This window comes from Cetorhinus maximus, chromosome 13, assembly GCF_964194155.1.
Source record: "Cetorhinus maximus chromosome 13, sCetMax3.hap1.1, whole genome shotgun sequence".
In the NCBI taxonomy this organism is placed as follows: Eukaryota; Metazoa; Chordata; class Chondrichthyes; order Lamniformes; family Cetorhinidae; genus Cetorhinus; species Cetorhinus maximus.
In genome coordinates, this window is record NC_135891.1 from 64,097,542 (window position 1) to 64,124,741 (window position 27,200).

General features: G+C 43.8%; 1 protein-coding gene across 3 annotated transcripts in view; it reads right to left on the bottom strand.

The window, feature by feature from the left end:
* Positions 1–8,951: 8,951 nt before the first annotated feature.
* The window catches only part of LOC144689202 (protein TMEPAI-like), an 80,280-nt gene continuing 62,031 nt past the window's right edge, over positions 8,952–27,200 (bottom strand). For 2 of the 3 annotated variants that reach the window (XM_078556313.1, XM_078556315.1), the window contains 2 exons: positions 18,571–18,725; positions 8,952–9,589 (listed from right to left, as the gene is read on the bottom strand). In XM_078556313.1, coding sequence (XP_078412439.1) covers positions 9,044–9,589; positions 18,571–18,725 — 701 coding nt within the window. In that variant the 3' untranslated portion in view covers positions 8,952–9,043. The remainder of the gene's footprint in view (positions 9,590–18,570; positions 18,726–27,200) is intronic. The other variant, XM_078556314.1, reaches the window with a different exon arrangement.

Below are 27,200 nucleotides of genomic sequence, written 5' to 3' on the forward strand. Positions count from 1 at the left end.
AGGCTTGCTGTCAGGCAGAACTCAGCACAGGTCACGTGACCCCCTTCATTTTTTTCCCCCCTAAATTTAAAGACACAGTCCCAAAAGATAATAATCTTATAAATCTCATAAACATAACACCAGTCAGGAACATCATAACTTCCAGATTTCAGCATAACTGGACCTGCCAAAAGTTGTGGTACTGTTGCTTCCCTTAATAGCGGTGAACTTCTCAGCATTTGCTGCTATTGAGTAAGGAAAATTGGATCAATTTGTGTCCTCAACTGTGAAGAGATAGACTGGATGAGATGCATCCAAAGATATTGATGGAAGTAAGGGTGGAAATTGCAGAAGCACTGGCCATAATCTTCCAATCCTCTTTAGATACAGGGGTTGTGCCAGAGATCTAGAGAATTGCAAATGTTACACCCTTGTTCAAAAAGGGTGTGAAGATAAGCCCGGCAACTACAGGTCAACCTTGGTGGTGTGAAAGCTTTTAAAAACAATAATTCAGGACAAAATTAAGAGTCACTTGGACAAATGTGGATTAAGGAAAGTTATTTTGGACTTGTTAAGGCAAATCAGGTTTAACTTGCTTGAGTTGTTTTTTAATGAGGTTACAGACAGTTGATAAAGGTAATACAGTTGATGTGGTGTACAAGGACTACCATTTAAATTACTGAACTAATAAACAAATTAACTGGTTGGTAGCCCCTCAAAGAGCACTGTAACAAAAATCAAAAACAAAAGGAAACTTGTAACCAAAGGTTGAGGAACAGCTTCATAAGATAGTAAAACAGAGGCTGCAACTTTGCACATCCAACGTAAACATGGAAGACGGACTTGTCAAGGCCACAGAAATTATGGGCAGCCTGGGAGAGGACCTGAAGGTATTTGTGCACAAATCATTGAAGACGGCAGGGCAGGCTGAGAAAATGGTCAATAAAGCATACTGGATTATGGGCCTTATAAATAGGGGCATGAGCACAAAAGCAAGGAAGTTATTGCAAGGGCTTGGCAGGATAGATGTAGATAGGATGCTTCCCCTGACTGGTGAGTCTAGAACCAGGGAACATAGTCTTAAATAGCCTGCCCCTTATTCTGAGACGAAGAGGTGGTATTTCTTCACTCAGATAATGGTGAATCATTATAATTCTGTACCTCAGAGGTGCTGTGGAAGCTCAATCATTGAACATGTTCAAGACAGAAATCGATAGCTTTCTAGATACTAATGGCATCAAGGGATATGGGGATAGTGCATTAAGTGGCATTAATGTAGATGATCAGGCATGATCTGACTGAATGATGGAGCAGGCTTGATGGGCCTATGTTCCTATCATAAACCTGTATGTAACACTGGTTTGGCCTCAACTGGAGTAGCGTGTCCAGTTCTGGGCACCGCACTTTAGGGAGCTTGTGAAGGTATCAGGGGGGTGCAGAAAAGATTTATGAGAATGGTTCCAGGGATGAGGGATTTCAATTACATGAATATATTGGAGAAGCTGGGGCTATTCTTTTTAGAAGAGAAGATTGAGTAGATTTGATTTGATTGTGGTGTTCAAGGTCATGGGGAGTCTGGACAGAGTAGATAAACAGAAACTGTTCCTATTGGCAGAGGAATCAAGAACCAGAGGACACCGACTAGAGGTGATTAAATTACAGTGACACGAGGAACAACTTTTTTTAATGCAGCAAGTGGTTAGGATTTGGAGTACGCTGCCCAAGAGTGTGACGGAGGCAGGTTCAATCAAGGTTTTCAAAAGAGAATTGGATCATTGCGTAAAGAGAAAGAAATTGCAGGCTACAGGGTAAAGACAGATAAGTGGGACTAAATGAATTGCTCTTGCAAAGAGCAGGCACAGACACAACAGGCTGAATGGCAACCTTCTGCCAATTTGCACACAGTAGGATCCCACAAATAGCAATTGGAAAATGACTAGGCACTCTGTTTTAGTGTTGTTGGTTGAAGGCTAAATATTGGCCAGAATAGCAGGGAGAACTCCCTTGCTCTTCTTTGGAATAATTTCACGGGATCTTTTATTTGAGAGGGCACATAGGACCTTGGTTTAATGAATTAACTGAAATATGGCACCTCTGATAGTGTAGCACTTCCTCAGTGCTGCACAGTGGCCAGAATGCCACCACTGATCTATGCCAAACACTGGGTAGTTCAGTTGGGTAGTAGCAACAAACTGTGTAATTGTATGGAATTCCTGTTTGTAAAGTAGGGCAAGGATCACTTCTATATCAGTACGATGATGAACACAAAGATTCTGAGAATTGAAGGGGGATTGCAGGACCTAGAAAATTAATTTGGGAGTTGAACTGAATCTTGTGAAGGCTTCAACACCGCCCCCCCCCAAACCCATGACATCCACCACTTCGAATGAAAAGGGCAGCAGACACATGGGAATACAATCACCTCTAAGTCACACACCAATCTAACTTGGAACCATATTGCCTCACTAGGTCAAAATCCTGGAACTCTCTCCCTAATAGCACCCTGAGTGTATCCAGGCCACACGGACTGCAGCGGTTCAAGGCGACTCAGCACCACCTTCTCAAGGACATTTAGGGATGGGCAGCAAACACTGGCCTTGGTGATGTCACTTCAGCCGATTACAGATGGGAAACCATACATGCTGAAGTTGCAATCATTTTGGTAGAAGGTAATCAAGAGTCATCCTGACTGGAGCCTGTCCATTTTGTACAGTCCGTGATCTACATATTCACTGCTGTGACCGCCACTGATCATCATTGATTTACACACCCGCCAATGAACCACAACAAAGCTGTTCGGTTTATTTATTCTCATCTTTATTTTTCTTTTTTAAAGTATTTTTTAAAATTTGTTTCAAATGTGATCACTGTAAAGTCGATCACAAGCGTCTGAAAACAAATAAAAATAAAAATAATTGTGATTAATGTCATCACTTCGAACAACTCTGCAAATGCGTTAATGCATAAAATAGCCCGGCGGTAGGGTGGTGATGTGAGGGAGGGATGTGTGTCGTGGGGTGGGGAGGAGAGAGGGTATTTAAAATCAATTCTAATACCATTAACAGTTTACAGGAAGAGACAGGCTCAAGGGCACCATATACACGGATGCAAAAATGCAAGATATAGGAATGATTTCGTTCTCATTTATATATATATATATATAAATCAGTGTTGTCACCAGGATTTCTAATGCACTGGTCGGTTAAAGCACTCAAGAAACCAGTACACACTTGTTGTAAGATGTCCCCGCAAGTTACTCCGACAGCCTGTCCTGCCGCCCCTGCAGTCTTCTCGCTCCAGATATAACCCGAGTTTGGAAGCACAGATTCTGTACATGGTAGAGCTCGGGACATTTTTTGATTTTGGGGGAAAAAAAATCCCCTTTACTAAGGGGAAGAGCGGGCTCGACGCTGGAAAACATGTGCCACCCATGGTAACTCAAACCCTAGTGACAACAGAGATTGCCTTTTATTTAAAAAAAAACACCATTAGTCACATGTACACAATAAGCTTGTACAAAGGGATCTCTTTTGTAAGCTCAGAGTCCACAGTTACTACAATGAGAAAAAAAGTTACTTTTACTGCTTTGAAAAAGTGCTGTATATATTTTACACAAGTTTAAACCCAGCAGATCTAAGCAGAGTCGTTGTAGAAAAGCTCGATTTTAAAAATGAAGTCAGAACGACCTTCCAAACCCAACTGAAGATTTTTATTTCCAAATATATGTTTTAAAACATTACATAATTAAAACAAAAGAGTTGAAACGATAAGGAGTACAAATCCAAGAGGGCGGGGAATCTGAGACAAGGCTGTTCCGGTTGAGCTAACTCCAATGAACACAGGGAGTTCCCACTCCCGATTCCAAATCCTCCGAACCGTGAATTGAGTCCTCGTTGCCGGTCACTAACACAGTAAACTTCGGAGCTGCCGAATAAACCAGAGGATGTATTTTTCCCCCAAAATAAATTGACTCATTAGGCGGGAGTGAATTACAGGCAATTGCAATAATACTGTGTTACAGTCAGTTATAGGCTAAAATGGGATTCGGATAGGTTAGAAAGAGAATTAAAAGCCTGTAAGTTATGGACTGGAATCGGGTCAGCAGAGGTGGTGATGCTCACCCGTGAGTTTTTGAAAACAGAAAACGCGGGAGATATTGCACAGCTCAGACCGCATCCGCAAGGAGAGCACAACCCAGTTATTTCAAAGTAACATCTTTCTCCAGATCCCTTTCCCTTGAAGCATCGGCTGACCAGCTGGGCGCCTCCAGTGTTCTATTTCCGTTCGCTTTAGGCAGTCGGTTTGCAGGCTGCAGCCTCTGTCCAAACCTGATGTGAGGGTTCAACCGAGACCTGCCTTCCCAGGACTCGTAAAGCGAGAGACACTCATGTTTTCACCTTCATCCGGTTCACGAAAGAGCTGCTGAGCCAAGTTTAATGAGCACCTCAACCTCCTCTACTGGGACACTTCGGAGGCTGTGGTTTTTCAACTGTAGCTTTCAAGATAGGTTTCCCAGTGCAGCTGATTTTATTCCATTTTATTTGAGCCCCGTTTGGGGGGGGGGGGGTAAATTAAAAATCCTTTTTTCTACTGCTCAAACAAAACCTCAGAAATCTTTACTCAACCTTATTTTGGGGGTCTGGGATAACTATCAATGAACGTGAGTAAATTATCTTCCAAGTGCACGGATAGAACAGCAATCTGTTGGGTCAGGGCCCAGTCTGATACAAGTGACAGATGCTGCTGGGTTTATTATCCCAACTCTCAGTGTAGGGTTCAGTTAGGGATTGGGAAACTGACTGCTACAAAATGCACATGGGCATCAAGGTGGGAACCCCATTCCATGATGATCAGGTACTCTAATACTGAAACTTCAGTCAGGCATTTGGTGGGGGGGGGGGGGAAAAGAGATGCGCTTTTTGGGGAAGAGAGAATGTGCAATAAATTTTTCATTTCACACTCCTACCAAAACATCCCACCTTTCAGACATTGATGGACGCAATAAGGCAGCAGACTATTTGGATTTCAACAAGGGCAGACTGTGTTCAGCAAATCATAGACCCTACATGGGGCAGACTGCTACCACACCACATCAGCTGGAGCAGCTCCCATTTATCACCCAACCTCACATCTCTACCCACTCTTCTTAATTAAAATACACTTCTCATGTAATAAACCAGCATCATTCCAAGCTCTGAAGATCACATTACAAAGTGCAGAAGTTGCAGCTTTTGTCTTTACAGTGCTTAGCTGTTTATTGTAAAACCAATATTGGAAATAAACCTGTCAAAGTAATAATGCCTTTCATAGTTCCTCTTTAATCCATTCTTGACTTTAGACTGAACAGAACTATATTAGACTGTAACATCATGTAATGGTGGTGGAGGTTAGGTTTCACAGATTCCATTCATTTGGTTAATACTATTGTTTAAACTACATGCAATACCCATAATATAAATTCTTCTTTCACCAATGGGTAGGATATGTGAATATATTCAAGTTATACACAGCACCAGAGAGAGAGAGAAAGGGTGGGGTGGGAAGGAGGAGGGTGTGAAAGAAATTAAACAAAGCAGCACTTTTAACATGAGGCACAACACTTGTGGAACCTGGGAGTGTTAACATAAAGCTGAAATCTTAAGATTAGGTCACACCGTTCTCTCTCCCCTTCTGAATTGCACATGGACGATTCCTCTCCCAGCCTGCAGAACTCTTAACAGAACCGACATTAGAGCGACAAACACTGCCTCAATCGCACAGCAATTTTTAAAGAACCTTCAGTAACTGAACACCTCACCTGTGCCTATAAATACCACAAAAATGAGAGAGTGAGAAGGGTCTGGGCAATGGAGCAATTTCAGAGAAAGCAAATTTGAAAGAGTAGAAACAGAGGGGTTCTGGGTGACTCAGCCTTCATCTGGCACTAGCAAGATTCTCCACTACACATCAAGACAACATTTATTAAAGTGAACACATGTGGGAATTGCTGGCAGTCCAAAAGGTCAAAGGAACAAAATAGTGAGGTTAGAAACAACAGTAACTGCAGAGCTAAACTGTGCTGTATTGCTGCAAGTAAGGGAACAATAAAGAAAGAACGGAAGAATAAATGGGGGAAGGTGGATTTGGCCAAAATCTCTACCTTGGGTTCTTTTTGGAGACTGAGTTGGCTTAGGGATGGACAGGCCATTTACAAGTTGATTGAGATTCTCTCCAACTCTGGGACAATTTTAACTAACTTGTCCATTGGGAAACTAAAAGTCAGGAGTAATATTGGGCCAGCTGTAAAAGTGATACGTCACCTAATCTTGCATGGGTTTCCTGCCTGGAGCGTGTTAGGCAGGGGCTCCCAATTGAGAGTTTGTGCACTTACCAGCCAAAGAAAACCAGCCCTTTCCTACTTTCTACAAGGTCTATCTAGTCGAAAGGCACATTGCATCGTCCTCCCAGGAGGAGGACAGATGAGCAGCCACCTATCACCAATTCTTCCATGGTGTGACTGCTTCACATACCTTGTGGAAGCTGGAAATTAGATTATTCTTACTGGTAAAATGCACTCAGCCTTAGCAGTCAACAACTTGAGCCGGGAAGATCCAAAAAAATCTAGCAAGAGCATCAAGAGATTTATGAGTGCAAGCAGAAAGTTACAGGACCACAATACCACCCTTCAGGGCTCTGTTGAATGTGGGCAACAGAAGAATATTTAATAGTGCCCCATATGTCAAAGGCAGGGTCAAAGACATGCCTGAAAGATTTTGGGTGCATCTTGGTAATCCTATTCCAATAGTGGCATTAACAAGGTACCACGAATTATCAATATGGGTTCTGTCATTTGACGTCATCACCAGCTGACTGAGAAGCTCCATTAATCCAAGTATTGTTCCAAATCAATTAGCACCTATGCCATTCTCCATGACTTGTGACACGCCTGTAGGGCTCATGTCCGATTTACTCTCCCTAGAGAGGTTTTTTTTGAAGAAATTGTCACAAGTGAGAGTGAAGCACTCGACCTGCCACCAGCACAGAAACCAAAAAGACGGATTTATATCACAATCACCATTTTTAAGCTTCAACTTTATTTGGCCAATAATGTAACAAAATTGAAAAGTGGGTGTCATTTTGAGGTCTGGGTCTATTTTTGAAAGCAGGATACTGTGGAGTTTAAGTCATTGGAGCTGCCAGCTTGTGGGTTCATGGTCTGTTGAGAAGCAGGGAAACCTATACTAGGGACACAACAGTGCGATTGAGAACTTCAATCGCTTTAGTACATCATTCCCCACCAGGTGAACTTTATCAGAAGGCCAGGAAAAAACATCTGAACTTGTCTCCAACCTTCAGTCTACAAATTGATAAATGCAATGGAAATCCATTGAGGCTTGTATAGAATCCACAATTCCTTACTTTCAACTCATTGACATGAATCATTTGCTCAAGGTGGCCCAAAGTGTGGGTGTTTCCACATCCAATTGAGCAACTTGAAAACTTAATGTAGAAAAACAAAGTCAGTATATCAGATACCATGATCTGAATGTGACCAATTATGAGACAATCAAAATGCCAGTTGATCTCTTCTATTAGAAATGGTCATCCCGTCCTCTTTTTCTCACCTTCCCTTTCCCATTAAATTCGCCATGCTTTGTTCCCCCACCCACCCAATTCCCCAGCTGGGGAATTTATACTCAAGGTTCAGAGGGATGGCAATAATAAGGAATAGGGTATCTGTCCTTCTTGGAGCTTGGACCAACTCCACTCTGCTCAGACTACACCTCAACAACAGGTTTGGGAGAAAAGTGCACCTTGCTTTACCAGTGACTCATTCACACATCTAAACCCTTCTCTGAGTCACAATATGCAAAGTCATTACTTCTGTACTAGGCTCCTTGCCAGACTCCGAAAGCATATAGAATTTTCCAAACTTGATTGGCACACAACCCACACCATCACATTTTCTTGAAGCAATTCAAAAACGAGGCTAGTGTTGACATTAAAGGGAGTGGTTTCTTAATAAAAGTTGCTACACATTTTTTGCAGACATGCTAAAAGGTACCAAAACTGTCACAAATCATATTTTATTACCCCGCACTGGGTATAAAGAGGACTGTGTCTTTGGTTATCTTTTCCATGACTATTTTCTAGTCTGATGATTTTTCTAAGATGTACTGCAAGCTGGATTCACAGTATTGGGTCCATCATGTCACCAAGAGTCACAAGGAAGAACAGAAGAGGTTCCTTGTAACTCCCATCTAATCTTAAAGCACAATTTATTCTGAATGTCACGTAACCCTCTAGCTTTGCTCTATATTCTAATATCATTGCAGCTTCTTTTCCCAATGGATCCAGGGCCTACAGGACTTTACCTACAAGTATCTGTGTAGCTCAGCACTTCTATAACCAAGAACGTCTTTGCTTGTTCATACATCTGTGGCAGACACTGGAGGCCATCATTATTACAAGTGTCTGCTTGTTACTCATATTACAAAATAGTGCAATGTTTCAAAAGTGTTCATAAATAACTCTAAACCCCTGTTTTTTTATATACAGAAATGTTTAGAGACACGCTGAGATGGCACTCCAAAAATTGCCATTTCTCTCATCTGGGAACAAAACAAAAAAAAACATTATTTTCGTATAGGCCATTTCTATTACAAAAATACTCCTGCCTCCACATGCAGTTTTCTCATTAGACATATTGCAGGTTCTTCAAACGTAAAATTTTGTGCAAATGTTTCTTTAAAGTTAAGTGAGATAATTAAAGACAGCATTTTACGCACATCGCTTAAACTAAGGTCTCTTTTAAAGTAACACAAGAGTATTGGAACTTCCTTATCTAATGTAGCTCAATAGAACTACCTGAAGCCTTACGCTTGATGTTCAATTCAGATGCGACATAGCTAAGTATTAACTTTATACAATGGAGAGGGGGGCGGGAGGTTTGGGGTGGGTGGGGGGGGGGAGGCCGTTGGGGGAGTGGGGGGGTGGGGAGGTGGTAGGAGGAGCAAGCACAGCTGACTATGCTCTCCTGCTCACCCATGCCCCTTGGTTTGAGTTGAAGTGCACAGAGTAGATCTCAGAAGGGATGTCCTGTCTTTTTGTCTTTGCTGTTCCGGACAACTGTACTCTCAAGGCCATGGTTCTGAGGGTGCTGCAGTCTGTTGCCTCCCATCACGGAGAGGATGCCATGGTTCTGCTGGTGCTGGAAAAAGGTCGACCCTGGGTAGTGACCTATGACCTCATTGTAAGTGGGCGGGGGTCCTTCCATTCGGCCGTTACTGCTGTAACTGGTGGCACTGATGCCAGAGTTACTACTGGGCGGGCAGGGCCCTGCGTTGTAAATCGATGTGTCTATCAGGTCGCTGTCGAAAATAGTCCTATTCGGTGGAGCTCGGACCGACTCTCGGTTCAGTTCCATCTGCTGCTCAGGGTCGCGGAGCTGGAGGGTGCAGGGCCCCTGGTACGGAGGGGGTTCCTCGCCGTCTGACAGAGAGATGGTAGGAGGAAGGTCGATCTCGTGCTGCAGGTAGGGATAGGTGGGCTGGAAGCGACTGAATCGATCCCGTTGTAGGAATGACGGGACTGTCAATCTGTCTGTCGATCTGGGTGTGTAGATCTGCTGCTGAAAGAGAAGACAGATAGTCAATCAACTCTGTATGAGCCATTTCTGGTTTTAGCATTGGCAAGGTAAAAAGCCAAGCCAAAATATGGCACCCAAAATTAAAAGTAGGAACCAAAAATACACATGGGCAAGTTGAACACATTAAATTGCTGAATTCTAATGAAAGGTTATTCAGATTTTAATTAACCGGGACAGAGATTGAAATGAATGAACTTGCACTTCCAAAGCACTTTTCATGACTTTGTGACATCCCAAAGCACTTTACGGCCACTTAACTATTTTTGAAAGTGTGTATTGTAGGAAATGTGGCCGTTAATTTAAGCACAGCAAGATCCCATGAACAGCAACGCAATAATGGCCAGACAATCCGTTTTACTGATGTTGGTTGAGAGATAAACATTGGCCAGGAGACTGACAAAATTTCCCCTGCTCTTCTTTGAATAGTGCCACTGGCATCATTAACACCCACCCAAAAGGGGAGCTGGAACCTTGGTTTAATGTCCATTTTGAAGACCGGCACCTCAATGCACACCTTCAGTACTGCGTTGAGTACAAAACTCAGGCTGAAACTCCAAAGCTCTGAAATGAGGCTTGAACCTACAACCTTCCGACTCCCAGGTGAGTGTACTCCTCAGTGAGGTAGAGAAAACCCGGATACTGAACAGGGAGCTGGCTGTCTTCTACTCAGAATTCAATGCTTGCTGAACCAAGTTGGGTTTATTAGGGGTTCAGGCTTGTTCTAATGTCACCAAAGGCACTTGCTTGGCTATCAATTCCAGTGGATTGCGATTGGTGGGGTATCCAGCTCATTCAAAATTCTGCTTTCCCTATCCCTATCTTAACATACACCTAGTACTGTTCATAATCACCTCTGTGCTCGCTGAAACAAATTAGCTCCTAATTAAGCAGCTCCTAGATTTCAAAATTCTCATCCTCGCCTTCAAATCCCTCCATGGCCTTGCCCCTCCCCATTTCCAATCTCAATCAGCCCCACAACACATAATTCTGGCCTCTTGAGTGTTCCAGATTTCTTTGGCTCAGCAGTGGCAGCCTTGCCTTCAGCTGCCTAGTCTCCAAGGTCTGGAATTCCCTCCCTAAACATCTCCGCTTATCTTTCAACTCTAAGACCTACATTTTTGACCAAGCTTTTGGTCACCTATCCTACAATCACACTATATGGATTAGTTTCAAATTCTGTCTGATAATGCTCCTGTGGGAGAGCCCCAGACATTTTACTATGTTAGAGATGCCAAATATATAAGTTGCTGTTGGTACTTGGCACTGGCGAGACAGACTTGCAGACAACTGCCCTCCACTCTGTCCCGCCAGTGACCGCCCAGGATGAATTCTGTGAGCCTTCATTACAGTTTCGAGCAGCAGGCCATTACAAACCCGAATGTCAGGCCCAAGGGATAGGGAACGGGGTCAGTGATCAGCTAAACTGCTCCTTGTATAACCTTACTGTCCATCCGATTTTAAAAACAAAAGTTGCTGCCGGAAAAATCGGCCAATTTAAACATACTGATGCAGCATTCACTCCCCCTCTCCCTAATCTACTCACTCAGTCATCTCTACCCACTGTCTGGCCACACACAAAGCAACATCGCTTAGACAGGTACTACAGGCCACCTGCTGCCAGATCTAAGCATTCCCAGATTAGCCCACAGTATCTTACAGCCCCATCCCCTGCTCCATATGTTAGCATAATTATAATGCTTCAGTGGAGATACAGTGCAGAGTGCTGGGCAACATTACTTTAAAATTCACAGAATTAGTTCTCAAGAAATTTAATGCATTGCTTCAGCCGGCTTTGCATTTGCCCCATGTATGATAACGAGTCTGTGTATATGGTGAGATATTTTAAAATAAATTTCTCTATGTACATTTAAATGTCATTCACAATCTCACCACGAGAAGAGTAAAGACGTTCCCTCCTGTGTCCTCGCCAATATTTATTGCTCAACCAACATCATTAAAAACAGATTATCTGGTGGTAGATGGGATATGATAGACTGGAATGCACAATTAGGTGAAGCGAGGATCAGACCTTCCAGGTTTACCTCTGACATTCCACTTGCTGCCACTGTGCTGTCTGAAGGCCACAGGCCTCCTTCCTGCACAAGGAGGTAAGATGATCAATTGAAAGGGCTTTGATCTACAGCTGTGTGGGATGGAAGGAATAGTTAATGCAAAATAAAATCAGAACGTCAATTAGTGTTGTTCCATAATATCACACTAGCTGACAGTTTTCAACCTGTAATTGGTGTGTGATGTGTTTAATTCATCCTCTCTAGCTGTTACCATGTTGTGTGACAGATCTGCCTCTACTAATACTCCAGTCTACTGTAATATATCTCAAAAGGTCCCTCTTGAGGCAAAGCCCGAATCAGGAAGGATAGCCTGTAATCATACTGCTCAGTCCTTTTCAAGGTTCAAATGGGACATGGCATGAAATGTTCACATCCACATTACTGCACAGTGTCAGCCTTGGCTCAGTGGCAGCACTCCCAGCACACAGTCTGAAGATTGTGTACACTGCATTATCTTTCAGGCAAAACGTTAACCAAGACCCATCTACTATCTCATATGGATATAAAAGATCCTATGGCACTATTTGAAGAAGAGCAGGAGTGTTCCTCCAGTGTCCTGGCCAATAAATACCCCTTAACCAACAGCATTAAAACAGGCCATCTGGCCAGTTTCACATTGCTGCTTGTGGGAGCTTGCTGTGCACAAACTGGGTGCCACATTTTCGACATTACAAAGGTGATTACATTACAAAAGTACTTCATCGGCTGTAAAGCACTGTGAGGCATGTCATTTTTGTGATAATTAGGATGAGGGATGTTGGCACTTGTGTTCCAATCCCTTTCCACTTCAGGCATTGGTACTGTTAGATACAGAAGGATAAGATGCAGAGCAAAGCTCTTGCTACTCCATCAGTGTGACAATTCCCATTTTTCACACCAGCTTCTTTTGGGGCCAAATTTCACACAGAAATTACAGCATGGAAATGTGTTATTCAACCCACCCATTCTATCTTGGTGTTTATCCTTTGGGGCAGTGTTAGTCCTAATCCCGTCCATCTGCTCTGTCCCCTATCACTTTATTCCCTCCTTCAACCATCTATCTAACCAATTCTTAAATGTCAGCATGCTCTCACTGCTGCAATCACTAGCTAGTGAACAAGGTAATTTCCACAGCCTCAAAATGCTCCTTGCAAAGAAGTTTCTAATGCTCTAGATCTTACATCTAATCTGTTCTTTATAGCCATGTCTCCTCTTTCTAGATACCACATTTCACACTGACTCAGCAGCTGTGTGCTGCGGGCCCCAAGATCACCGGAAAACTATCAAATTCATATTACATCTGAAAGGGCAGAGAAGAGAATAGAGAGGAGTGAGGGAGAATGAGATAGAAAGAGAGAAGGGGGTTTAAGAAAAAAGGACGAGGGAGAGAAGAGAGTGCGAAGGAAGAAAGAGAAGTGTAAATGAGAGTGAAAGAGGGAGGGGAGACAGTTCTGAGATGACTCGATTGTTCTATTCATTAAACCATCCATGTACATAAAGGCGTGTATGTGAAATATTGAACACATTTGAGTGACTAGGTCCTCTATGCCCTGCTGAAAATAAAGTGGTTTCTAATGGGACTGAGCACAAGGGCTCCGTGTGCGAGGAAGAGCCACACTGTGTATCTTTTTGTCCTTTTATCAAAAAGGAAAACATAGTAACTGTCTCAGAACAGGGTCAGCAGAATGAACTCTCACCTTGGGTTCCAGCTGCCATTTCCTATTCAGTGAAAACCCCTCGTTCTTCCTCCCCCCTAACCCCCAACCCACCCCACATCTCAAATCAACAGCCGTTCAACAATGACCAGAGATTTTATAACTTGTTCACCAAAACACTTTAGGGTCTACTCAAGTGACGGTGTATGCACAATACATAAAGCAGCACCCACTCTCCCTGGGCATGGGACTTACTCTCTCTCTCCAGATGCTCCACCTCCCGAGGCTGGGCTTTGTCCATTTAAAAAGTCAGGCGCAGTAACTCAACCTAACCCTCCATTACACCTCAGCCTCTCAATAATCTCACCATCACCAACAGATCATTTGACTTCTCCTCTTCCCCACCCCACCATTTTGTCAGGAAGTCCAACTTGACTGGATATTTCAGCAAATTAAAAATAAAACCACAGAAGGTAAATTGCTGCAATATTCATGTTAATGGCTGACATGGCAAAAGAAAAGCAAATGTCAGGTCTTCATTCCCCCACCTTACAATACATATTCTTGTGCAAATATGGAAAATTGAAGAGCTGATTAAACAAAAAAATTATTGAGGGAAGGTGGTTAGAAAGTTAGAGTCCTCTGATGGAGAAAAGTCTGAATTTACAGACTGATTCCTACCCTTGTAAAGAAAGTCTCGGGTATTCTTTTACTACTCGTTATCTTCATAGACCCTCTTTGAACACCATTATTCCTGAAAAGCAGATGAGCTGCAGTGCTCACACAGACCAGCAGATAATTAGTAGTTAGAATGATAAATGGCTGGTTGTTGTTTCCTGACATTAACTGTGCCTCCAGTAGGTGGCACCATTGCTCCAAGGATACAGGTGAGCAGGACTAGGAGCTCCCCAGCACACTGTCTGCAGGGACAGATTAGGGAGGTAGATACAGTCTAGAGGTGACTAGGCTAGAGGTACAGGTGGCAGATGTCATTGAGAGTAGCCTTTGTCTGGAGCTCTGCTCCTTTTCAGTATCTGTGCCAAAGAGCACCAGAAATGATAAGGTCAAATCACTGAACAATGTCACATCAACTCCCATTCATGGCCTCGTCTCCCCCCACACCCCCAAACAAATAACAAGGTAGTTGGGTCACACAATGGAAGGTTGTCAGCTGTCAAAACTGCTTTAACTGACTAAAAACAGCAAGTGTGGGCAGAATAATTTTACTTCGTATTAAGGTGACCCTGTGTCATTCATCAGCCACTCTGGGCAGCTGCGCTGCACCTGTAACAGGTGTCAGAAATAACCATGTCACCTGTACCAAAGGTGCTAAGGCAAGTGTACGTGCTCATGTGGCTGTGCCCATTCTTCACTGTACAATGGCTATCTTGCCAAGATGGTTTCACACACAATGTACATCACACAATTTAGGTTTAGCCCTGGATTCTAAATCAGGCTTCATTGCCAGGGAGCAACTTGGGAAAACATTTCTCCCGAGCTCGAAATGTAGTTCAGCATCATCTGGTAGGCTTTTAAATAAAGGAAGAAAAAGATTTGCTTTTATATAAGGCTTTTCACAGCCTCAGGGTGTCTCCAAGTGCTTTACAACTGATTAAGTACTTTTTGAAGTGTAGTCACTGCTGTAATGTAGGAAACGTGACAGCCAATTTTCACACAGCACGATCCCATAAACAGCAATGAGATCCGTTTTTAGTCATGTTGGGGCCAAGCGAGAAAGGCAGGGCAGTGGGGGAGGGCACCCCCGCTCTGCCTTAAATGAGTTTCAGCTCCACTTGAATCAGCAGATAGGGAGGTCTCATTTGCAAGCATTTCAGACAGTTCAGCACCCCCACAGTACTGCACCGGGCTGGCAGCCTAGTCTATGTGCTGACAACCCTCTGAGGGGGAAGTGCTATCAACTGCGCATACCATCAGTTCAAGTCTCCAAACTGGTGTTCAGGAATAACTGCACACAGTGTTAAAGGCAGCACCAACACTGGCTGTCTTTCACAGACAAGCCTCAAAGCTAACACAAATCGACCCCCTTACTTGGGACAGACTATCAAGCTGGGAGCAAGAGTTTATACCATCTTGTATTGTTGCATGGGGAAGAAGTCGCCAGATGGAAGGAGGTCCCCTAACATGACCACATAGAATGGCTGCTCTGGTCAAACAATGTGGGCCATTGTTGTTGCAGCAATAGATTGAAGTACCCAGCATAAAGTTCCTACCCCTTGCTGCTCAGTGCCATGTGAGAATCATTTCACATCAGCAATGGCACCACATGCAAAATGTTGATAGGAGAATCAAACTGTACCTGCCTTGTGTACAGAGGGAAGCCATTGGGTGGGAGCTATCTGCAGGGAAGTATCCTGGATCTTCCAGATGCAGAGGGAAGTGTGCACGCACTTCCCAACATACTCCTCTTACAAAAGGGAGTGTGAATCAGACAAGTGGGAACACGCTTAAGATTCATCTCTCTCCATTATTAACACACAAATTCCTGTCTCACACTTTTTAATATTAAGACCAGAAAGATTGCCCAGTCATTCCCAATCTGCAGAGAAATTTCCTCACCAACAGAAATTATAATTCAGACAAAGGAAAGAAAGATATAAAGAAGTCAATCTGACCGCGAGCTGACATGAAGACCAACTAGCCAGAATTAACTTCAAATCAACCTAGAAAGCCCCAGCATTTACACCTTGTGACTCCGAAAGGGACAATCATGGTTCAGGATTCCTCACCATTTTGTCACAGAAAGGGCCTGAGCACAAGTTCTGTTAAGACGTATTTATTTTTTTTAAATAAAAAAAGTGTAATCTGGTCAGAAGTGGGTTATCATTCCAATCCATGTGGAGGTGTGGGCTTGCAAGCTAGACTAATATTAGAGGGAGAGATGGGACTCGTTTCTTTCAGGGGACTGGTCCTGTCTGGTCAGAGAGTGTTAGCACCTGAAAATCTTTTCTGATTTCTGTTGAAGGCTAAGAGGCAAGCACAGGCAGTCAGAGCAGAAATCAAGAGTTTATCAAAAACTGCCCAGTATGAGGGCGGATGGTAGAGGTGCCATATCCTGTATTCCACACCATGAAACAGGTTAGCATGTGTGTGCACACTAGTATGTGGACTGTGTGTTATACTGAATGCATCAGATGCTCTCTCATCAGATCACAAGTTCTGTACTTTTTAACCCGATTGCGGGCCAAAGTATGTTCTGAATCAAGCATCATCTGGTCTCCTGCTAACCCAGTTCGAATGTGCAGAGGTTGAAGGGTAACACATGCGACCAGAGATCTGGACCGAACACAAGGCAGGTTCATGGCTACACTCCTGAGCCCCACTAGAGTCCACTTTAGCAAGAAAAGGCTTGACACCACAAGGGGCACTGACAGCACCAATCGCCAAGTAGGTGACCTGTGGCTGATCTAGATTAGTTAAAGGGGACAAACTACTTTGCACACCGCTTTGCTTTGGCAGTGGAGTGATGCACTGTAGATTTCCGAGTATAACATTCTAGACTTTACAAAATGGTTTATGCCGCTGCCTTTTAGCAGCAACGTCAAGGGAAATCTGGTGGTTTTTGTTCTTTTTCTAAAAAAAGAGACTGAGGTGGCAAGCTTCTGTTTCTAGAGACAGTTGAACGTGTGCATTTCCCTCGCGCACCCCCACCCCCAGCACCCCCACTGAGCATTCTCCTCCTGCTGGTTATTTTTCAAAATGACAGCCAGGTGCAGCTACACCTGTCCTGGTAACCGAGGGATTAATCCACCTGCCTCCACTCCATGATACAATGAGTTACTTGTCACTCATACACCAGAATGTCCTGCCTGAGGACCCAGATCCCAAGGTGCATTAATCTATCTACCTGGCGCACCTCTGCACTGATTAATGGAACTGTCACATTGATCAATTCCTACTGTACAAACAGCATAGGACTCACTGTTCAATGATGAGGTCGTTTGTACCCTTCAGGTTACTGAGATGGGGCTGTTTTTAAACAGGAACTCCAGTATTTGGGTCACTTTCAGATTTCACAATGCACAAAGCAGGCTAAATTTGCGCAGACCCATCTGCTACTGCTCCGCCCACATCCCTGTCATAGACTGCTGCACTGCATTGAGAGAAACTCGCATCTTGTGTAAAGCAAATCCGGGAGAGGGGTGGGGGGAGGGGTGGCAGAAGATGAAGCAGTGGTGGGCAGAATGTGTTGTACACGGCCCAGCAGTGTCTCACTAGCCAACGCCACCCAGAGAGAGGACGATGGAAGGGAATGGACAGTGTTGTAGTGGCGTGTGGGATGGTTTTGACAGCTGGTTCTCTGCAATCTAGAGTTTTTTTTCACTGTTGCCCATTATCTGGCTCCTTTCCAGATAAATAGGGCAGGTATGTGTTTCCCTCTCAACTCTCTCCCTAAGCCATCACTTAGAAGTCCAGGCTAAGGGGCAGGGGGAAAAGAAAGGATTGAATGAGCAAGGGAGTTTAGTGAGTTTGTGAGTTTAGTGAGTTGAAGAGAATTTAATTACATAGGGCATAACTGTCCTAATCTTTCATCCCCTCCACAAAATACACAGATACCTCGCCCCTGCTCCAGCTTATATGCATACAATTAGTCAAGAAAGATCAGGAGCAATGCACCTGGCCAATTTTAATGCTGGTCACTAAGAATGAGATGACCAAGTGTTGTGCAGTTGAGATGCAAACTTGCACTGCCCCATTTTGGAGTTAGGGTGGTGGCGGGGAATGGAACCTGAACCAGGAGAATAAGTGAAGGAATGCTGCCCTTCCAGAGATGGTGCCTTCTAGATGACACATTAAACAGGCTTTAATGGCCCTCGCAGGTGGATGTGAAAGATCCCATGTTATTTTGAGGAGGAGAAGGGAGGTTCTCACTCAGTGTCCTGGCCAGCATGCATTCCACATCAACGCCATTAAATACAGACTGGTCATTTGTGTGATCTTTCTATGTGAATATTAGCTGCCAGCATTTCCTACATATAAAAAAATTTGATTGGCTATAAAGCTCTTGGAGACAGCAAGGTTGTGAATGGCGCTATATAAATGCAGGTCTTTCATTTCCTGGTGTTAGCTCACAGATTATCCCATCTATTGAATCCATTTCCCCCAACTAGCCATGATGGTTTTTTATCTCAGGACTTGTGGGTTCCTGGTCCAGTAAAATAACCAGTAACCTACTGTACCCAAGCAATCATTTTTAAAAACCTTCAAAGTGTTTTATGCTTGTAGACGGACATCTTACCGATTGCAGAGTGTCTTCTTGCCTCCTCATGTGACTCGTTCTGTTTATTAAAGATCGTGTGGAGAGCTTGTAGTGGTTGAGCAGGCAGGTGATCACCACGACCATCACTATCATCACCACCACTATCACAATTATCTGGACAAACTCCAACTCAGCTGAAATGAAACACAAAAAGGACAACATGAGAGACTGCAGAGACTGGCAGTATCATTATGGAGACATCAAACCCAAATTGATGGAACCCACCAGCTCAGGGAGACCTAACCCACCTGACAGCTTGATTTAAGTACATTGGAAGATTAAACAATCGAATTACAGGTTCCTGAGCTGGTGAGTCTATACCATGAGCTCAAAGGTGGCTGTGGCCAATAGCTACCTTTGAAGCAGGCCATACTGCTCTTGACTATATTTCTGAAGAAGCTTTTATTATAACTCTGTTTCCAGGTGATGTTAATCTTTCTAACACACAGAGGGGAGAGTGAGAGAGAGCAGTGTGGGGTATGGAGGAGCAGGTAGTCTCACTACTTCTATGCGCCTACATTGGAGAGGTTGGGGTACAACTCTAGGGCTGGAGCAAAACCTGGTTTAAAAATGTGGGGGAGGGGGGTGGGATTTGGGGTTTGGGGGCCGGTCCTATTGGAACTGCGTTTAGAAAATGTTCAGCGTGATTGATTTGAGAAACAGTGGTTGCCCCAACAACGTCCACAAAACATTTCAATTTTAACAAGGGGGAGGGAGCCTTGGACAACAGCTTGTATCTATGAAGCGTTTTCAACATACTAAAATGTCCCAAGGACCTTCACAGAGTTCTGACACCAAACCTCAGATATTACAGGGGGGGGTGACCAAAAGCTTGGTCAAAGAGGTAGATTCTAAGGAGAGACTTTTAAGGTGGAACGAGAGGCTTGGTGAGGGGTTTCCTGAGCTTGGGCTGAGGTAGCTGAAGGCTTGGTTGCCAGTGATGAAAACTGGGGTATGCACAGCTAGAAGTGAAGGAATGCAGGGATCTCAGAGTGTTGTAATAGACCTCTCTCCTGATCACACAAATAAACCACTATAAAAGGCTGGCGGCTACACCTCAGCAGTGCTGCATTAATAGACTGTGCATCACTTGCAGCCAAATGGAGGTCCCAGACCTGCTTTCAACCAGCTACCATATGCAGTGAACAGAGGCAAGAGTTTCAGGGGGGTGCCAGGGTGGGGAAGAAATCCTACTGTAGTATTCTACAGAGGAGCCCAGACTTTTTATTTTTATTCATTCAGGGGATGTGGGCTTCACTGGCTGGGCCAGCATTTATTGTCCATCCCTGGTTGCCCTTGAAAAGGTGGTGGTGAGCTGCCTTCTTGAACCGTTGCAGCCTGACTGCATTATTTAAACAGTATATTTACTGTGGTGGAAATGTGTAACACCCCCCACCCCCCAAAAAAAGCAGTTCAGGCTGGAGGTCAATTGAAATTTTCAAAACTGAAGTAATTAAGTAAGGTTATTAAGTGTATGGAGTTAAGGGGTTCACTGAAGTGAGGTGGAGATAGAGATAAGCCATCATCTAACTGAATGATAGAACAGATTTGAAAGGAGCTGACTGGCCCTCTCAGGTTCCAATGTTCCGACTTCCTTTTCTCTTTTCTGACCCATCCCAATCCCCAGACATTCCTGACCGCAGGAGGACCCTGACCTTTTAAACACACACAGCTGATTCTGTCACAGACCAGCGTTGTGTTGGTGACATTTCAAGGGTAGTATAAAAGCATCATAGACAGTCTTGTTGCAGGAGGGTTAACTTTGGAGTTGCCAGCATTCTTTACACGTACAAAAACTAGGGATTATTTACTAGGAGCCATCGCCACAGTTTGAAAATTGCCTTTGGAGCTCACCAGGTCAGAGAAATGTCTTGCAGGAAAGATTAGTGACACAGGTTGTTCTCCTTAGAGCAAGTTAGGAGGAAGATTTAAATAGAGTTCAAAATTATAAATAGTTTTGATAAAGTAATAAGAAGGAACTCTCTCCAGTGGTGGTTTGAGGAGGGAATGTGTTTTTGGTAACCAGAGGACAGAGATTTAAGGTAATTGGTAGCAGGGAGGGGAGTTTTTTTTTATAAAGCGACACAGCAATTGATGATGATTTGGAACACACTGTCTGAAACTATGGATAGAATCAAATTCAATAGTAAATTTCAAAAAAGCACATAAGTACTTGAAAATAAATTTATGTTGGGGGTGGGTGGGGGGAGAAAGAGAAGGAAGGACTAGGGGAGTGGGACTCAAATGGATAGTTCTTTCAAAGAGACAGCACAGGCAAGGTGGATCAAATGGTCTCCTTTTGGGCTGTAATATTCTACAATTATATCACCCCTCCAGCTCAGGCTTTTGTGAACTGATCCCTTCAGAACTATGCTCCCACTCTGGGACTCCCTGACCAACAGAATCGCACTCAGAATTGCATCACAACTTTAGACAGACAACATAGCAAACCCAGGGGTGAAACCAGGGCCCAGGGACAGAGGGGAATCGGATGGTGGTTTGGATTCAAACACGGCCAACAATTATCTGCAGCCCAGTCACACTCCCTCCCCAGGACAACTCAGGGTTGTATGACTCTACATACAGCACCTTTACATCACCCTATACCACATGGTCTGGTTGGCACCTCTCACCCTCTGGGACCCTATTATTACCCCACACTGCTTAGAATGGTTACAGTACAGGAGGCCATTCAGCTGTGTGTGCAGCTGTCTGCAAGAGCAACCCAGCCAGCCTCACTTCCTCATACTTTTCCTGTAGCCAGGAGAATTTTCCCTGCAAGTGCTTATCTTCTGAAGGTGCCTACCTTCTGAAAGTTACGACTGCATCGGTCTCCTCCACACTCTGGCAGTCTATTCCAGATCCTAAACATTCACTCTGTAAAAACGTTTTTCATGTCACCTTAGGTTCTACTGCCAAACACCTTAAATCAGTGTCCTCTGGTTCTTAACCCGTCTGCCAATTTCTCTTTATCTGCTCAGTCCAGAGCCCTCACGATTTTGAACATTTCTACCAAATCTTCAATCGACCTTTGTAACTGAAGTCCCTCATCCCAGAACCATTCTTGTGAATCTTTCTGTAGTCTCTCTAATGCCTTCACATCCTTCCTAAGGTGTGGTGTCCAGAAATGGACACAATACTCTAGCTGAGGCCAAACCAGTGTTCATAAAGGTTCACCATAACCTCCATGCTTTTGCACATTATGCCTCTAATTAAAGAGCCCAGGATGCTGTATGCTTTATTAACCTTGTACTGACCCCTACAGAGATAAAAACAAAAAGCTAAAAGCTACTGCGGATGCTGGAAATCCAAAACAAAAACAGAATTACCTGGAAAAACTAAAACAGAATTACCTGGAAATCTGCGGATGAAATCTGATCCCTACAGTCCCATTATATATCTTCCTAAAGTCTCAAAAATGATAATTCTCCATTACTCTGTTAATTTTATCCTGGATTATCACTACCAAAGTTTTCCCTGCCACTGGAAGTTAAGCTGACTGGCCAGTAGTTGCTGGGCTTATATGCCCATTTTTGAATAAGGATGTAAACATTTGTAATTCTCTAGTCCTCTGATATCACCAGTGATTGGAAGATTATGGTCAGCACCTTCTCAATTTCCACCCTCACTTCCCTCTGTATCCTTGGGATGCATCCCATTGAGCCCTGGTGACTTATCAACTCTAAGTACAGCCAGCCTTTCTAATACCTTCTCCTGATCAATGTTTAACTCATCCAGTAAGTATTTCAACTACTTCCTCCTGCTATTACTTTGGCACCATCAACTTTGGTGAAGACAGATGCAAAGTACTTATTTAATACCTCAACCTTGCCCTCTACCTCCTTGCACAAATCTCCTTTGGTCCCTGAACAGCCCACCCTCCTCTTCACTGCCCTTTCATTTTTTATATGCTTATGGAATACTTTGAGATTACCTTTTAAGTTAGCTGCCAGTCTCTTTTCATACTCTCTCATTTGTTTTTTTTTTCACTTCTCCTCTGAACTTTCAGCCTGGTTCTTATTTATGTTCACTGATATGTCATACCTCCCCTTTTCTGCTTCATCTTACTCTCGCTTGTCATCCAGACTTTGGTTGTCCAGCCTTTCCTCTTCTTGGAATGTACTTTTTTCTTGATTCTTTGATGGGGTCTGGGTGTCACTGGTGAGGCCAGCATTCATTGCCCATCCCTAACTGTCCTTGAACTGAGTGGCTTGCTGGGCCATTTCAGAGGGCAGTTAAGAGTCAACCACATTCCTGTGCATCTGGAGTCACATGTAGGCCAGACCAGGTAAGAATGGCATATTTCCTTCCCTAAAGGTCATTAGTGAATCAGATGGGTTTTTTTTACAACAATTGATGACAGTTTCATGGTCACCATTACTGAGACTAGCTTTCAATTCCAGATTTAATTACTTGAATTCCACCAGCTGCCATGGTGGGGCTTGAACCCATGTCCGCAGAGCATTAGCCCGGGCCTCTGGATTACTAGTCTAGTGACATTACCACTATGCCATCTCCCCCTCAACTGTACCTAAACCATCTCCTCTTTAAAGTTACAGTTTTGTCTGTTTTTCTTTGATTCTAATTTACCCGAGTGGGATCGATTTCCATTCCATGAAATCGGCCCTCCTCCAATTAGGTATTTTTACTTTAAATTGCACCCTGTCCTTTTCCACTGCACATGACGCACTGGTTAGCTATGATCACTGTTCCCTAAAGAATGTTTATATAAAGAAAACTAAACTGGTTTGGGCCATTAGAACAGATTCCTGGAGAAACTTAATATTTAATGCTTGCCAGCACAAAACAGGTTCCTTGTATTCATTTACTCATTAAAACCCTGATAATAAAAACAGTCATCCTCTTTCCCTGCTGTGTGCAAAGTTCATGAAATATTTAACTTGTGACTGGAAATTATAAGCTGGTCACAGGGAGTGAGTGAAATGCAAGCCTCAGCAACAGCTGGCACACCACACTCTCTAGAACCAACATTAATTGGGCCTCACCTGTAGCCCTCCCCAGATCCACTATTTCAACACTTTCCAGGCCAACCACCACACCTTCTACTTTGTAAATTGGAGCTCATCTGAAGCTCTGCTGTCAGTATCCTAACCAACTCCAAACCCCATTCACCCATCAACCCTATACTTGTTAGCTTATATCAGCTCCCATTAAGGCAGTGCCTCAGATTTTAAAATTCACATTCTTGTTTTCAAATCACACCATGGCCTCGCCCCTCCCATCTCCAATCTTCTCTAGCCCCACAATCCTCCAAAATCTCTGTATCGATCCAATTCTGGCCTCTTGCACAACCCTTATTTTAATTGCTCACCCACTGGTGGCCTTCAGCTGCACAGGCCCCAAGCTCTAGAATTCCCCCCTTAAGTGACTGTCTCTCTCCCTGTCTCTGCTCCTTTACGACATCTTCAAATCTTCATCTTTGACCAAGTTTTTGGTCACCTGCCCTAACATTTTCTTGTGTGTTTTGGTGTCTTGGTTTAAAAGGAGCTATATAAATGCAAGTTGTTGTTGTTGGGCTAGGGAGGCATAAAATAGAAAGCAAGTCACCTAAAGTTCCCTGGACAGGTTATTATCCAGTGACTCAGCCACAATAGACGAACCAACCAACGTGGCATTTATATAGCACTAACCTTACAATTAAATATTCTGTGGCTTGTGTTTTCTGGGAGGCGAGGGGTGAAATTACTGGGCAATGGAACATTTGTAGCATTGTGAATTCAACATGAGATACAGCAGCTGAATTTGTTGTTCAGCCTTCAGAATTAGGTGGATTGTACCAGCATTGCATCACATTCCTGAATCCAGCACCCCCACCTCAGTTACATTTGCAGAGACCAGGCAAACAATGTACCAATTCTATGGGGCACCACTTCACACCACATTCACCTCAAGTCAGATGCAGGCAGGTCTGAGACAGAACTACAACTCTGTGGTGTGACGGAAAGGCAGGCAGTTAGCGAGTCCTTCATTAACTCACTTGGTTTGGGATTCCTGACTTGTTGCCATGCAGATGAAGGGAGGACTTTATCACTTAGAGGTTAGTATGTAAAATCTAATGGGTGGCCAAGGTTAAGAGATTGTAAGCTGTTGTTGCTGGAAAAGACCAAATTTGAGGGGTGACCTGATAAAATAATTGAAAGGATCCATTCAGATAGCCGTAGGAGAAGTTTCCCCTTCTAGGGGGACCAAAATTAACCACATAGTCACTAATAAATACAGTTAAGAAATTCAAGGGAAAATTCTTTACCCAGAGAGAGCAGTTAGAATGTGGAAGTCATTACCACATGTAGTAGTTAAGGTGAAGAGCATGGATGCATTTAAGGGGAAGCTGGGTAAATAATGATTGCGAAAAGAATAGAAGGATATGTTGATGGGGAGTGGGTGAAGGTTTGTGTCGAGCATAAACAGTGGAATAGACCTGTTGGGCCAAATGACCTGTATCTGAAATGCAAATACTTGGTTCTAAGCAAAAAATAAATCAGCTGAGCATTCAGCAGCACCACCATCCAATCCTTTAACTTCACCAGTTCCCCAATTGCATCAGCATCCTCAGCCAGGGTGGACACACAAGGCCATCACCAGTAACCTTAATCTCTGGGCCACTTACTACATTGAATGTTCAGAAGGGTTAAAGCCAGTTTACTCCCTCCATCTCTTGCCCACCTCAAACAGAAGTTTCAATCCTTTGACTAGCACCAGCATCAAGCCATTTAAAACAAATAGCTAACTGCCACTGACTGGAAAATCCAGGGCGGTATCTCACAGACCTGGACGGACAGAGGGAGAAAGGGGGGAGGTCAGATAACCTGCAGTGGGCCTTGACCCCCACAACCTTTGGCTTGGGGGTGAAAGAGCTACCAACTGAGGTACAAGTTTAAACATTTCAGCTATAAGGTGCTTCAATACCATGGTGAGTTTTTGCTCAGTCCATTTCTCTTTCCCCTTCTCCCTGTGCCGGTGTCTCTTTCTGTCTGTCTGTCCATCCTGATCAAGAACAAATAATACAGTGTAGGGCGAGCAGAGTCTAACGTACCCTTCAGCCAGCATTTTTGGCTCTGGCTGAAAGTTAAAAGGATATTTAAAGCCCCTTTGTCAATATTAAAAGCCAGGGCCCTGACGACGCAGACACACAGTCACCCCCCCTCTCCATTCAGCATGAGGCAGGCTTTTTAAAAAAAGTCAGAGAATCCTCCTACAGGGAAACTACCCCCCTCCTCGTCCCTCTGTTAACTGCTGTCGCCTCAGGCATACCCCTTCATTACCTAGACAGCTCTAAGTAGTTTGGCAGACAGATGGGGTGGAATCAAGAACTGAGTTCAACAGTCAAGGCTGCATTAGGAATTCACATCATGAAACTGCAGCCAACCTATAGCTCTCACTGGGCTGCAGACGTGACGGATTTCAACATCCAAGTTTGGATGGTCTGTCTGGGAAGCGGTGGGGGTTGGTGATGGCTGGCAATTTGCTGCCTTGCAAATCATTATTAAAAAAAGGCAGGAGTCCCCATGAGGGGGTGGGGTCAGTGGCGTGAATGCACTGTGAAGGGAGACCGAACAGCTGTCTTAGACACAATGAGGGAATAATCCAAATCGAGACAATTCTTAAATGGGACCAGCTCACAACCTTGTGCCCTGACAGCATCCGACCAGAAGGATGTAACTTCGCACTTTTAAAGCCCACAGCTTCCAGCAAACAAAACAAACCTCAGCTGCAACGTAGGCTCATAAAAGCAAAGAGTCTATCCCAGTCCTAGCAGCACCACCAGGCAGCTCTCAGAATTGGGAGTACTCTAGCACAAGCTCCACTTTCAACCACTCCCTCTCTCTCCTCCTGAGTAGCCATCTCACCATCAACATGTCCATTACACATCTAAATGGACTTACAAGTTACAAAATTACAAAAGCAGTTTTCCATTCTAGATGCAGAGTGTCAATATTTATCACTTGACTAACACCATTTGAAATGGAATATCTGGTCATTGTTGTTACTTTTGGGATCTTGCTGTGCAGAAATTATCTATCGTATTTCTTGCATTACAGCAACAACTTCACTTCAGAAATATTTCACTGGGACATCCTGAGATTGTGAAATGTACTGTATAAATGCAAGTTTTTCTATCCAAGAATGGAACTGACTTGACTTGGGAAGTGAGATAGGTTGGAGAGAAGCGGAGGAAAAGGAACCCTTGGAGCTAGGCAAAACTTCCTAGAGGGAGGGAGGGTGGGAATCACCTTCCTCTCATCACCATTTCGTGGGGTTTACGGTTTTTACAGCAAGACAGCGGAAATCTTCAACCTCCATTTACACTGCAAAGAGTACTAGGAAAATGAATGGGACTAAAGGCTGACAAGTCCCCTGGACCTGAAGCCTACATTATAAGATCTGAATGGAAGTGGCTGTAGAGTTAGTGGATGCATTAGTTGTAATCTTCCAAAATTCTCTAGATTCTGGAAAGGTCCCGGCTGATTGGAAAATTGCAGATGTTACACCACTAGTCAACAGAGGGTGGCAGAAAGCCAGGAAACTATAGGTTAGTTCGTCTAACATCCGTCATTGGGAAAATGCTAGAATCCATTATTAAGGAGGCA